At 35.7% G+C, this 14083-nt stretch overlaps 2 protein-coding genes across 5 annotated transcripts; both read right to left on the bottom strand.

Moving 5' to 3' along the window:
- Window positions 1–4068: 4068 nt before the first annotated feature.
- LOC102610261 (hypothetical protein) lies at window positions 4069–6797 on the bottom strand. 4 transcript variants are annotated; one of them, XR_008054622.1, is made up of 5 exons: window positions 6364–6797; window positions 6214–6285; window positions 6050–6128; window positions 5566–5598; window positions 4739–5294 (listed from the first exon to the last, which is right to left on the bottom strand). XR_008054622.1 is itself a non-coding variant. In XM_052440688.1 (4 exons), exons 1-3 carry the CDS (start codon window positions 6526–6528, stop codon window positions 6075–6077), a joined length of 291 nt encoding a protein of 96 aa, XP_052296648.1. In that variant the 5' UTR covers window positions 6529–6797; the 3' UTR covers window positions 4069–4471; window positions 6050–6074. The 4 variants fall into 4 exon arrangements, 3 of the variants coding, with proteins under 3 accessions (XP_052296648.1, XP_052296647.1, XP_015384238.1); XM_052440688.1 differs by lacking the exons at window positions 4739–5294; window positions 5566–5598 and adding an exon at window positions 4069–4471; XM_052440687.1 differs by lacking the exon at window positions 5566–5598.
- A 972-nt stretch (window positions 6798–7769) lies between these two features.
- Window positions 7770–11370, bottom strand: LOC102609952 (3-hydroxy-3-methylglutaryl-coenzyme A reductase 1). The gene is made up of 4 exons (XM_006473798.4): window positions 10309–11370; window positions 9839–10020; window positions 8709–9055; window positions 7770–8640 (listed from the first exon to the last, which is right to left on the bottom strand). The coding sequence occupies exons 1-4, from the start codon at window positions 11187–11189 to the stop codon at window positions 8398–8400; spliced, it is 1653 nt and encodes a 550-aa protein (XP_006473861.2). The 5' UTR covers window positions 11190–11370; the 3' UTR covers window positions 7770–8397.
- Between the last annotated feature and the right edge of the window lie 2713 nt (window positions 11371–14083).

Raw genomic sequence — 14083 nt, 5'->3', positions numbered from 1 at the left:
GGACAAATGCGTCGAAGGGACCAGGAATGACGAGCAGATATCTGATGGCGGAGTTCTGCGAACCGGTGTGTTCCGTTAAAGCCTGGCGCGTGGAAGAACAGGAGCAGAAACATCCTGCTCGTCCACGATGTTGTCGTCCGTGAGGCCAATTCCTATAAAAGGCATAAGGCCATTCCGGCTAGAGATCGAGAGGCGAGGGGACCCGGTCGACGGCAGTTGGCAAGACGTGCTCTCCAGCACGAGAATCTAGGCACAATAGCCACGCTTTCCCCAGAACCGCGACGTAACACGCAAGATCTCACAGAGCCATGACAGCCACACTTTCCCCAGAACCGTGGCGTAACACGCAAGATCTCACAGAGCCATGACAGCCACACCTTCCCCAGAACCGTGGCGTAACACGCAAGGTCTCCCAGAGCCATGGCAGCCACGCTTTCCCCTGAACCGTGGCGTAACACGCTAGATCCCATGTTTTGCCCATAACGCAGCAGTTGGAGTCCCATACCGTCTCGAAAAGAGCGGAAGACTGAGATTCAGAGGAAGCCTATAAAAAGGTAGCCAACGAAGGTAAAAGGGTTGGCATTCTTGAGAAAAGGGGAGAAAACCACAAGAAACGCCATAAGACCTGTGGCAAGCTTTTCCCGAACCTTCATATCTGACTTGAGCGTCGGAGGGTTTGCGCCGGGAAAACAACCGGCGTACTCTGACTTATCTGTGTACGCAGGGACCTCCGGGGAAGAAGCCTGACGAGGAGACCTCCTGGTCGTGACGAAGTTGATCGAGCAGAGATCCTGATCGTAGAACGAGGAGAACCGGAATCTCGCATCAACACGTATCTTATTGAGTGAATGATTGTAGAATAAAGGATAATGGTGAGATTTCTCATCCCTATTCAAAATCTTTTAGTGAAACATAGTTTCTATTTCACAATTTGTTTACAAAATTCTTTGACGACTATATTATCATAAAAATTAAAACAGATCAAGAGGCCTAATGAAGTTAGAGAGAAAATGAAGTTATGGAATCGCGTCAGTGTTCAATTGAATGGAATGAGTTTAGGTTTTTGGGAGTGGGGCCCGGCGGAGTGGAATGACATGCTAGCTGATGCTCAGCCGTCACAGCAAAATTTAGATCATCACGATTCTAAAGGCGGTCTCCACTTGTTTCATTGTGTCGGCTTTTTTTATGCGCCGTCTACTCTCCTCAAAGGCCAGCACAAATTTTATTTTAATTTCTCTTTAAGAGATCAGTGGTCTAATTATTATAACCATAATTTATTAAGTTGACGGAATTACTAAGGGAGAGGTTCACTTGATGATCCAAAAGAAAAATCAAAGCAAAATCCTTTTGCATTAATTATTTAGTTCGAAGAAATAATAGAGGAACAATGTTTCATGTTATCATTTCAAGTGAGACTTCAAAAAAGAGAAAGTAATTGTTATATTTGCTTTCACGATTAGTTGATGAAGCTGACGATCACATTGTTTATCCCATTCATCAAAATTAATTAAATGGTTTTTATTTTTTTTGTTTTATTCTAGTTCTGAGCCAATCACATCCATTAAAGTACTGTGTCAACCGATGCCCATTAATTTGTTTGATTGCAATTTCCATTTTGTTTTTGAACTGTGATAAAAAAATTAAAAAAAAAAAATGGGAATCAACTAATATCTGCTGTAACATTAAACATGTTACTCTATTATTCTTCTAAATAATAACATGCTCGTAAATTTTGTGAAGAAATAATAATATCATGTTATTTATTCAAAGTGCATGTGGTTATTATGTTAATAACATGTCTAATGTTAATGTTATAACATGTTTAACATGTAATAAATTAAATAATATCTGCAAAGACCAACTAATTAATATTTTTTTTCATTATTTATGTTTCACTTTGAATAATTAATTAACATAATATTATTATTATTATTATTTTACAAAGCTTTGTTTCAGGCCCCTTGAAGTGAAAGTTAAAAGGCTTTGTTCTGGGGTGTTTATAGGTTTGAATGAATCCCAAGTTTAGAGGTTATGCTGACGCACGATCGCAATCTGGTGGGCAGCCATTACCACCCAAAAAGCTTGAAATATATTCTCAGTCGCCAAATAAACACCACTTTGTGAACCAAAAACAAATGTTGAAATAACTCATCTTTGTAATGGACAAGCAAAGCGAACAATCTTAAAATAAGGGTTTGATCGAGAGGTCTTGCGTTTAAAATTCCTAACTTGCAACTTTCTTTCTGACGTGGTATTTCCGTTTGTTATTAAAGACTTGAGTTGACCCTACGAATACCAAGCGATGGACACCTGGATAAGCTGACGTGGACGTGATCACGTGACTTTGGCCCAATTGGGCATGTGAGTGGCTGGGAGAGCGTGGACCAATAATTGCCCGACTTGCGAGAGAGCCGGCAGCAATGGGAGCAGGGTTTCCATCCAAATTCCAATCCCCATATGGGCCCGGTGGCACGTGAACATGTCTCATTGTCGCTCGTTGATGGCCCACCGATGCCAGCGCCCCCCCCCCCCCCCCCGCCCCCCCCCCCGCCCGCCCGCCCGCCATTATATATATAGATATATAGTTGTTATGGTTTGACTACTTTAAAAAGTATAAAATATTAAATAACTAAAAAAAAATATTTGATACCTATTATTTTATTATTATATGTTTGTAAAATAATTTTTTATTATATTTTTACTTACCACTATTAATTAGAGTTAGTTAATTAATAAAATATCAATATGGTCCTACTTTAAAAGTTAATTAAATTTTTAATTAAAATAGAAAACAAAATTAAACAATCACACCCAGCTTAAGTGTCTCTTCCAAAACTTCTTATGCTTGTGATTCAATATCTTTCTTTTGTGCTAAACTACTAATCTTGATCTCATCAAAACGTTAAATTGAAACAGCCATTACAACTTAAAGAAATTTTATGTAAAATCTACTTCTAAATTTATCACGTATCCTTAGGGATAAGTTATATTTATATAACCATTCTTTAATGAAAGTGTCTTTACTTTAACAAAGTCAAGATGCTAGTAAAAAATAAAAATTATATAGATTTCAATAGATTAATAGACAAAAAAAATATAATACTTAATGTATTAAAATTTATATTTTTTTATATTTTAATAATATTCTTATTTTATTAAAATAAAGATATCTTCGTTAGAAATTGACTATATACGCACACAAACATCCCCATGACCGCCATCAAATTTTCTCCAATTCTTTTTTTAAATGACACCCATAAATGTCAATGCATGGCTTCTACTCGTTCAAAAGTGCCAATAATTTTTCAAATATGGTGGACCACTGTCTAAGAGAAAAAAAAAAAAAAAAAAAGGAAGAAGAAAAAGAAAAAGAAAATGCCGCTAGCTATTTGGGATTCATGCAATTCTTTTTGTTGATTTTTCCTCTTTTTTACCGATAATGACTATATTGCCCTTGTAATTTTAAAGTACATATAATTTTATATTTGGTTTTAAGTGTAAAGACATTTTTTATCAATTCAATATCAGCATACATCAGCGTTGGATTAATAATGTCAAGAAAGATATAGTAAAATGAAAGATGTTTAAAAAATATAGTGTTAAATGATAGACAGTAATATTTTTTTGTACCCATTTAATATCTTACAATTCTCATATATATATATATATATATATAAACACTCTAATGATGACATTTTTATTTTAACAAAGTGAAGATGTTATTAATGAATAAATAAAATTTTGTGTTTTTTTATATTATATTAACGAATAATTGTTCTTTTATTTTAATATAGTAAGGAATTAATTAAAATAATAAAAAAACACAAATTTCAATATGCTACATTAAGATATATGTTTTACTTATCTCTTACTTTAAACTAAGAAATCTCTTATTAAAAAATTACTTTTATATATAATATATATGCAGAACATAATTTTTATTTCATTCTTTTAAGAAGAAACACGCGCGCGCGCCTTTCGATTCGATAATTCGTTGTTGCACTCTTTCCCAGGAATTGAAATAAATACAAAAATCAATAAATTAGGGTTTTTTTCACCGACAAGAAAGGGCAAAATTGTAGCAAAAGTTTAAAATTCACAATCACGGGCTTACATTTGAATCTTCTCTTTCTCTGTGCACATAAGTCAAATCTGCTACCGACTGTGATGCTTGACATGTTTTTAATTAATCAACATTTGCAAGGATGAAACGAAACAAAAGCCTAAAAAAAAAAAGAAGGAAGCAAGCAAGGCAAAGGAGTTAGATAGGTTTTTACCAACGCCACCCAAACTTTCTGAACTGAGTTCCAGTCCAATACATTTCGTAAACTGGGCCGAGCCCAATTTTGACAATGGGTGATCTCATTTGACCCATGACTCGTTCCACCTTCACTTGCAGCCCAATGTTTAGAGTGGAGGCCATTTGACACCTCTCTAAATTCTTCATAAGACCTCGCTTTATTGAAATTCCCTAAATATTTAATAATATATTAATTTCTTTTTTTATTTTACATAAAAATTTAATTAAACACTTAAATAAATTATTTCCTTTAACAATTTTTAACACCCCCGTATTTTATAATTTATTTTTATATTTATATTTTAAATTTTTAACCTTTTATTTGGGGGTGGGGTGGGGGGTACTTTAAAGAATTAAGAATTATAAAAATATAGAAATTATGTAACAAGAAAAAAAAAACTTTAGATTTTAGGATATGTATGTGTTAATAAATAAAAATTAAAACAAATAATCTTCTTATGTTGAAATTTAACGAAACGGGGTGTCATAAAGTTTTTTTAGGGGTGTTAAAAGCTGCACTCCAATGTTTATCCATACACAATGACAATCCTAATATTCTCCGGTCTCAGTCTAACCTCTGTTTCTTTCTCCTCTTAAGACCTCTGGCATGGCAGTGATTAGGTCATCCGTCGTATCATCTCAGCAGTTTTTCCATTCCACTGCCACAACTGCAAATATATAGGCATATACCTCAGCATGATCTGATCCCTTCTATCACATGCTTCCACTCCATACCCAACAGTTTTATTTTGTTTGCTATCATAAGGTGGGATTCTCCGCTCCAATTCAAACTGCAATCAACCCAAACTCTTCCACGTGAAAACTCATAAGCTGTGCTTGATTTGATTCGTCCACTCACAGAAAGTTATAGTTTTGCAGCCTCCAAGTCCAAGGTATTTGGTCAGCATTCTATCATTCACAGACAACCACACAGGCTGGCCTAGGCCAACAAGGAAACACTAACATCTCCCTAACCGCTGTCATAAGCCAAGCCCTGACAACACAATCTCAAGTCATCAAGGCTGATTATCAGTCAGATCCCTCATATATATGCTGGGCTCAACTCAACACTAAGCAACAGTCAACAACAATGTGCTTCTACTTCCGAGCCAACCGGACATATCTATCATTTGTAATCATAAAAAAAAGTTATCATATTTCCCCAAGCACCCCCCATCACACAAATACATGACTATATCGGTGCTGCAGATTCATAGCTTTTATTAGTCCTGATATTTTTCCATTTGATATAAAGCTAAACTGACCTCATTACTCCAACAACTGCCTGCCATAATCTCCTGTATAAATTTGAATCATATAAGGGTTCTCCTTGGTAAAATTCAACAACACAACCGAGTTCATTGTAAATATGAGAGCCCTGTCACTAGGCATTCTATCCACCGAAACCTAACCTTAACACACTATAACTGATTCCCATGGATTGGACAATATGGTTCCAAAGCATCACTCAACAATTCAGACACAAATAACCATTACCAATACATTTCTTGGATTCTAGCATTTAAATCCCATCATTATTTATTTAATAAATAAAAGCAATTCTTCATCCAAAAGCCAAATTCAAATCCTACAGTTCTCCTCCTCCTTTATGCAATACAGAAAGTAAAAGTCCATACAACATGTAGATACAAATTTAACATTCCTACTCGCGTTAAATGATACACAGAACTCAATACTTATGGCAAATCCAAAGGTGAATTCACCATAACCCAACACAGTCTAACTTACAAGTTAAAGATGTGTAGCAAGCAAATCACTCCTCTGATTTCCTACTTCTATTCTTGTTGCCGTATATCAAACCCGTTTCCTGCAAACAAGTTCGAAAATCACTAATCAATAAAAAATACAAGCGAACGACGAAGAAAGCAAAAATTATACGAAATAAACATTACCTGTGGATCAGGAATCGGTTTTCGTTTTTCCACGTACCGATTTGGATCAAGAGCTGCAAGGGCTGCTCTTTCCTGCGATTCAGAGATTCTCGTCGCATGAAAAACTTAAAATTGATAACAATCAAATAGTAAGTGAATAAAAGATTGAACCTCTTGTTCTCGCTTGAGGTCCTGAGAGGGCTTGACCCAGAGGTAATAGGCCAGGGTTCCGGCGACCACCCACGAAGCCAAATTGGCTCCGCCTCTCACACCTCCCATCGAATTCCCAACAAATGACCTCAAATTCCCGATTGTTCTTCTCCAGCTGCTCGCCATTAGATTCGTTGCGATTCAATTTTGTAGCCTTTATGGGAAGTTGTAAGTTTTTCCTCCTTTTTTTTTTTTTTTCAAAAAATTTCAATAACGCTTTAGGGTTTCGTTACCAAATCACAATTTGATTCACTCGCGGCTTTGCCGTTTCAGTCTCAGAACATGGAAGAATTCAGGAAACAGGCTTTCGGCTTTTGCCCCCAACCCCAATTGAAATCGGATTTTGTTCGGAATGATGCGTGGCGCGATACTAGTGACACAATACACGAATGTAAGATTTTAAGGGCGCTAGTGGGTGGGCTACGAGCCCAGCCCAGCCCAGTGATAGTCTCAAAACACACTTATTAGCTTAGGTTCGGGGTGGGGTGCGACTTTTGTTAGCGGCCTCCTACTAATTTACCTCTTAAAATCCCGCCTTGATAATTATGATAGATATTAATAATAATAACAGACAAATAAATTTCTAATCTGATTGAGTGCGGAAATGATTTCAGAATCTAATAACTTTTTTCGAAGAAGACACATCTTTATAACGCATTTTAACTCGGTGCAATTAGTTAATCATAAGAACTACAAGCATACAAAGGTGTGGCTTCTCTGATTCGCACCATTTAAGAGGAGAGGATGACCAATCAAACATCCCCGAGGATTCAGATGGCCAATAGTATAAGTCTTGTGATTTTCATTACCAAAGGCAAAAGATCCGTAGCAAAACCCCACTATTCGGAAACCAACATCGAACACGTTACCTCTACGAGGATTTTCTAGGCTGCAATTGAGAGACACGAGTTTCTTAAAGAGTTAAAAAGGCTCATATTAAAACAAAAAACAAAAAAAATACAAATGCTTTGAGCTACAATCAGTCAGTTGACTAATATGATAGACGCAAGAACTCAGAGAAATCTTGTTCGTGGGAGAGTGAACAGTGTGAAGGGATATTCGCAAGTTTTTATTAAACATAGCGTTTAGGGAAAATAATAATAATAATAATAATAAATAAATAAAAAGATTTGATGAAGATGCACAGCAAAAAAGAGAAGTTGAGAAAAGAGACGATGAGACTTACGTTAAATAGTTGCCAATAGCAATCATTTGATGTGCTCAGCTTCATTATTTAACTGTGTTTGTTTCGCATAGGGGTTTCAATATGGCCTTAGACATTGTAGAGAAAGAAAGAGAAGGCAGCGATAAACTTAACACATTCTTTGTTCAGTATCCAATATCCATTCAAGCATGAGAACAAGAAGGAAGTTAAAATGTTTAATATTGCTCTCACAAACTACAGTACCAGAACATCAACAGACCAGTTTGTGATTTTGATAGAGATAAAAGATAATTACTTACATGCCTTGGTATAATCCAAATCGAAATCAAATCTTAAGGAGGACACAATCTTGTATACAGATGAGCCAAAGGGAAAACCCCCCCCCCCCCCCCCCCCCCCCCCCCAAAAAAAAAACAAAAGGTTGAACATGGAACCGGTCAGAGAGTCTGGTCCCCACCTACAAACACATGAGAGCAGCTACTAACAAGACCAATAAACGCCTCTCAAAGAAACATAAACAAGAACAATAAACAGAAAGGACAGATAAAAATTTCACATGTAGGACAGGACTCTGCAACAAAGGCCTGCGGGGCCAAAATTATTCTGATTCAGAGCCCTTTCTGCTTTCAGGTGACCGATACAGCTAGCCACGTTGTGATTCCCACCCTCACTTGACATTACAGCTATAGGCCATGGTAGAAAAGAAATTTCACATTGGCGCCAACAGCTTTCATTTTCCCTTTTTGCTTGCTTACTTGCCTACTTAATGCCTATCCTCATCTTAAATTTTATTTTCCAGTTCATTTTACCAGGTGGGTGCACCTCATCATCTATGATGCGGCTTTGCATATGTCTTTGCTGGACCTGTTGTATTTCATGTGACTCTTGACGAGCTGACCAGCTGCAATGGCAGCCATCAGAGAGAGCTCCCCTGCCAGAACCGAACCGGCAACAATTGTAGCCAAGAGCCTTGAGTTTGATCCCGGTGATTCTTTGCTTGCACCCTTCACGCCAAGTAAATTCAGACATGCAGACTGAGAAGCAAGTTGAGTTCCACCTCCGACAGTACCCACCTGATGATAATAACTGAAATTAAGTACTTAAAAATAAAAGGGTATTGTTAAACTTAATGCCCAATTACCTCTATGGATGGCATAGTGACCGAAATATGTAGATCCTTCCCATCATTTATGGCTTCCATCATTGTAATGCAGTGAGAACTCTCAACATTTTGCGCTGGATCCTGGCCGGTTGCTATGAAGATAGCAGAAACAATGTTGGCAGCATGAGCATTGAATCCACCAAGGGCACCAGCAACAGCAGACCCAGCAAGGTTCTTGAGTGTGTTGAGCTCTACCAGTGTAGCCACATTAGTTTTCAACACCTTCGTCACTACCTCTTCCTTGATTGTTGCCTCGCAAACAACTGATTTACCACGCCCTTCAATCCAATTAACTGCAGCAGGTTTCTTGTCCGAACAAAAGTTTCCTGGCAATTTAAATTTATGTGTAAATATCTTGAAATCAAACAAATATTGCCATCATAATGAAGCTTCACCCAAAAATAATTTCTCATACAAAGAAATCAAGAATGGAAAGAAATAAGGGAACATGACCAGCACACGATAAAATGGAGAGAGAAGGGAAAATAACTTAAAAATGGTGAGATATGTCAACATTATACATAGTACACAGGTGTGTCCGAGTAATATCAAATTAAGAAAATGGTACGATTAATAATATTGAAGTATTCACAGTTGGAATAAATATCAATTAAAAAATATGGCTTTTCTACAAAAATGCTCCAGAGTTAAAATGTAAACTATATATAACGATATTTTTGAAAAAAAAAAAGATTACATTTTTTTTTTCTAAATGACGCAGATTCGTCCAGATGAAATGTGCAGTTGACCAAGCAAACTCTGAGTCTATAGTGATAGTAATGTTGAAGAATAAATACACCCAAATATGGACAGCAATCTATTTCTGAAAATTCAAAAACATTATTTGCAAGATATGATAGTCGTTAAAATAATATCAAGATGTCAAAAACATCAAAAGAGATGATCTAAAAACTAATAAACATATCATTTCTGAGAGAAACAATGACATATTTCTACAGATATTAATAGAGTGGGACAGAAACCATGAGATGATTACCAAAGAAAATTCTATGACATGCAAGAGGAAACTAGCAGACAAAGCCAAATTTCATTAGTAACTGAAAGTAAAATATAACTACAACTTTTAAGGTAAATGACAAGACACATACCAGATATTCCAATGACATCCATGTCTGGGAAATCATTTTGAAGGAAATCAAGAACATTCTGAACTCCTTTGGACACCATGTTCATTCCCATTGCATCACCAGTGGTACAGCAAAATCTGATGTAAAGATTCTTACCTGCAATAGAGCACTGAATATGTTGCAGCCTCGCAAATCTACTCGACCTGCAACCAACAAACAAACACATGTCACCATCTTTTACTTTTAATGACAATAATAACCTGAAAATTTAAGTTTCCCAAAATTAGTTTCTTTTATTTTTCATGTTCAATAAAAATCTTAAAGTTAGAAAGACTAAAAAGCTTACTAATATAGAAATCCAAACGGACAGTCACAGCCTAAAACACCTATATCATAATAATAATTCAAAATAGTATTATATATATATATATATATATATTAATATGAAAAGAAATAAAATTTTTTTAAAAAAAACAACTTGAATGAATGACCTGTTAAAAACGACGGCCAAAGTTTCGAAATTGTTGGGATCCTCCAAGAAGAACTTCAATTCAGAAGCTCTCATCGCAGAAGCGAATCTAACAATAGGGGCCCTGGTCATCCCATCTCTCAACAACATACTGGCGGCTCCACCGGAGGCATAGATTGCTTTACACCCTCTATTTGTGCTCGCCACCAAACACCCTTCGGTGGTCGCCATGGGAACCGAGTATTCAAACCCATCAAGCAACAACGGCCCGGCAATTCCCACCGGAATCTGCACGTAACCGACCGGCATTTCACAACACTGTCCTAAAATCGAGTCGTAATCGAATCCATCCAACGGCAGTCCCTGCAGCGACCTCCCGGTCATTTTCTGCAATGCCTCGCGGCGAATGGCAGCCGCTCGTCTGCAATCACCGAGCTTGGATTCGAGCGCGTAAGACGGAATCGAACCGTCGATAACGGATTGAACAACGTCCTCGTCTTGGGCGGAGGACAGAGTTGTAATAGAAATGGGAGCGGGAGGACGGGAAATGATATCGCTGTCGTCTTCTTCGAGATCCCATGCCTCGGGGGTGGCGCGTGAGATGAACGACTGGACGAAGTCAATGCCGAAGAAGCCGAGGAGGTAGATGAAGGAAGCAATGAGCGAGACAATGGCGGCGATTTCGGAAAGAGTGACCACGTGGAGGGGAGTTGAGTTACGGATCTTCTCACGCCAACGGTGTAGCAGGTAATACGCAACGGAAAAGAACAGCGTGAAGAATATGGCGTTAGTTAGGTATAACGGAAGCGGCAACGCGTCTGATGCTTTTGGCGTCGGCGAAGTTGGTCGCTTCTCTTTGTTCACTTCGTCGTCAACTTTCAGAGGCCGCCGGCGGACGTCCATTTTTCAGATTTCCCGGCTGCAGTCTCAATTATAGCTATTATTATTAGAAATAGAATTTTCTTTCCTTCTCTGTCTGTTTTTTTTTTTTTTTTAGGAAAAAAATGGATGAAAATTTAAAAATTATAATAATTGAGTTATTGTTTGGAGGGATTTGTTTGTTGCTGTGAGCTAAAAAACTGTGGACGCAGAGAAGTCCGTTTTATAGGGGAAGCGCGCGAGTGCTGCGGCCACACGTGCGAACCCCCTTTCACACGATTCACTAAGACAGTGTTTGGCCGGTCTCGGACTCCGATTTGAGTTAATGAAGTCGTTAACGCTCAACAACAATTAATAATAGTGAGGCATTTCTTAGAAATAATATTCATTTTCTTGTTTGGTCCACGAGTCATGTAAATCCACTGGAATGGCAATTTATTATTCTTGTTTTGTCTCCGTTTTATAAATAATCTACCTAAAATAAAAGTTAGTTACGAGTTGAGTCAAAATTAAGATTTATAATTTTTGCATCGTTCTTTTAACGTAGATGTTAATATTTATTTTATATGTACAGCTGTTTAATAATTATACACCACTAATTAGTATATACATCGTTGTATATGGTCAAAAAGATTTGTCGTAGTTTCGTGGGGGGAAAAAAAAAAGTAAATATATTATATAAATTAGAAATCGTGTGCGTCAAACTTAATTATCAAGTTATATGGGTGGGTATGTAAGTTGTAAATTGATGAACTTGCGTTTAGGAATTTTCTAAGTGGATGTGTCACTCGTTTATGTTGTGGGGCCACAACGAACATGTTTTACACCTTTTGGATTTTTCTGGTTTCTTCGTCTGCATTTAGACACAGACACCTCTTGGTGGCAGGCACGTGAGTTACAGGTAAGCAACTGTGGCTTATTTGGACTCTTTGTTTCTCAATTTTGGTAGCACAACTCAATTATTCCATTTGAGTTTTTCTCTTCTTTCTCTTTTGTTCTCTCTCGCTCTTTCTCTTTCTCTTTCTCGTTTAACTCCAAATAAAGTATAAATAGATTAGATTGACATACATTATCATATTATTAAAACGCTATGTAATTCAATATTTGTTTGACCAAAAATAAATTTTTATCATTATATAGTATTATTACATCATTCGTATATCAAATAACTCGATATCTATCTCGATTAAGATACAAAATTTTATAAAGCTAATCCTGCTTTACCCAAATTAGATTTATGAATTAACCATGGTCATTGATTTGTTTTGCGATCGATGTAGGTAAATGAATCTGGCTTTTGCTCTATAAGGTTTTATATTTATTTAATATTAATATCTAAAATTTACATTTTATTGAAGACCTGTAGTAATTAGATAAATATTTTGCCTTGTTATGGTATTCCATTAATCTAGAGTGGATATTGTACCAAAATTAGCCAAGATTTGATGTCAAATAGCACGACAGCAAAGAATAAAGAATGAAAGTAATCTTTTATGAGTGGAACTATTATGACCCTACAATTTTCTTTTTAATTTCTTTTTCTGTCAAAACCTACTTTAATTTTCAAAATATCCCTTTTCTTTTAATTTTCAGTTTTTTCCTGATTAAAAAAATAGTTTCTTTTACTCAAATCTAATTACAGTTGATTTTTTTTTAAAAAAAATAAATTATATTTTTTTCATTTTACAAAATTTTGAGTTATTAAACCATACATACTTAACAGGAAAAGAAAAGTTTAGAATGTAAAGTGTTTGTGGGGAAATAAAAATATTTGGTGTAGTTGTACGGGTGTAGAGAGTTAAAGAGAGAAATATAAGGGCCTAATTAGATATATTTTTTCATTTAATGTTATTGTAATACGAGAGGGATTTTATAAGGATTACGGAGAGATATTAATAGTTCAACTCATACTTTATTTACACTAGTGATATGTAATTAAGTTAAGGGTAGCGATATTTCCACCGCACTATATATATATAATAACCCCAAATTAAAATACATATAGTTAACTAAATTTACCTTATTTTTTTAATTTTTTCATTTATTCACATCGTGATTTCTCAGTTCATGAAAAAGAAATATTCATTAAGAGATAAAAACTCACAAAAAAAAAAGGAAAAAAGAAAAGCATAGTATGCAAGAAAGCTTCTCAAGTATTAACTAATATTCATGAGGATAGAATGTCATGCAACTAATGCAACACGAGAAATCATATCAATAATTTAGTCAGCAAGATATGCAAAGAAAGTCGAAAAAAAAAATGGTAGATTTGCAGCAAAATCGAATGGGAGAAATTGACTTTAGGAATAAGATTGGGTCTTTAGACGTTTAAACTCTTTAATGGAGTTGGAAACTTGAAATTATTAGGCCCGCAATAGTGTTCTTTGTATGGGTCACCATACATTGTTATCAACTACCAGCCATAACTTTCAATTTTCTTTAGGTTTCAAATGTCACATGTAATTGATTTTATGGATAAATAGATGCATGCCATTGGTGGATGACAATTTATTATGGCCTAAAATTATAAAAAAAAAAAAAAAAAAGAATGAAGCAGACGAGCAGTTGTTTGAGGATAAAATTGTAAATGCAACCAAAAGTGGCGAGTTATTATCATCACCCTTAAGTTAATTGTTGGAGTAATGTTATTGGCACCCCTCAATAATCCTATTAAGACCATTCTTCTCATTATATCTCTTAAATAATTTAGTAATGATAGATATCTTAATTTTTTTTTTATCTCAAACGATGTGTCATTTATTTAGTGATTAGTGATTTTTTACAAAATTCAAGTGAATTAATTATATTATCTCACCAACCAATTGATAAATACTACATCATTTAGAATAATTTATAGAATAAAAAATTTGATATGTGTAGCATTACTTTACATAATTTCGGAAGTTAATATTTGTTCT

This window comes from Citrus sinensis, chromosome 5 (genome assembly GCF_022201045.2).
Source record: "Citrus sinensis cultivar Valencia sweet orange chromosome 5, DVS_A1.0, whole genome shotgun sequence".
NCBI classification, from domain to species: Eukaryota; Viridiplantae; Streptophyta; class Magnoliopsida; order Sapindales; family Rutaceae; genus Citrus; species Citrus sinensis.
Note: the sequence above shows the minus strand (reverse complement) of the source record. Positions and strands in the feature narration are given on the sequence as shown.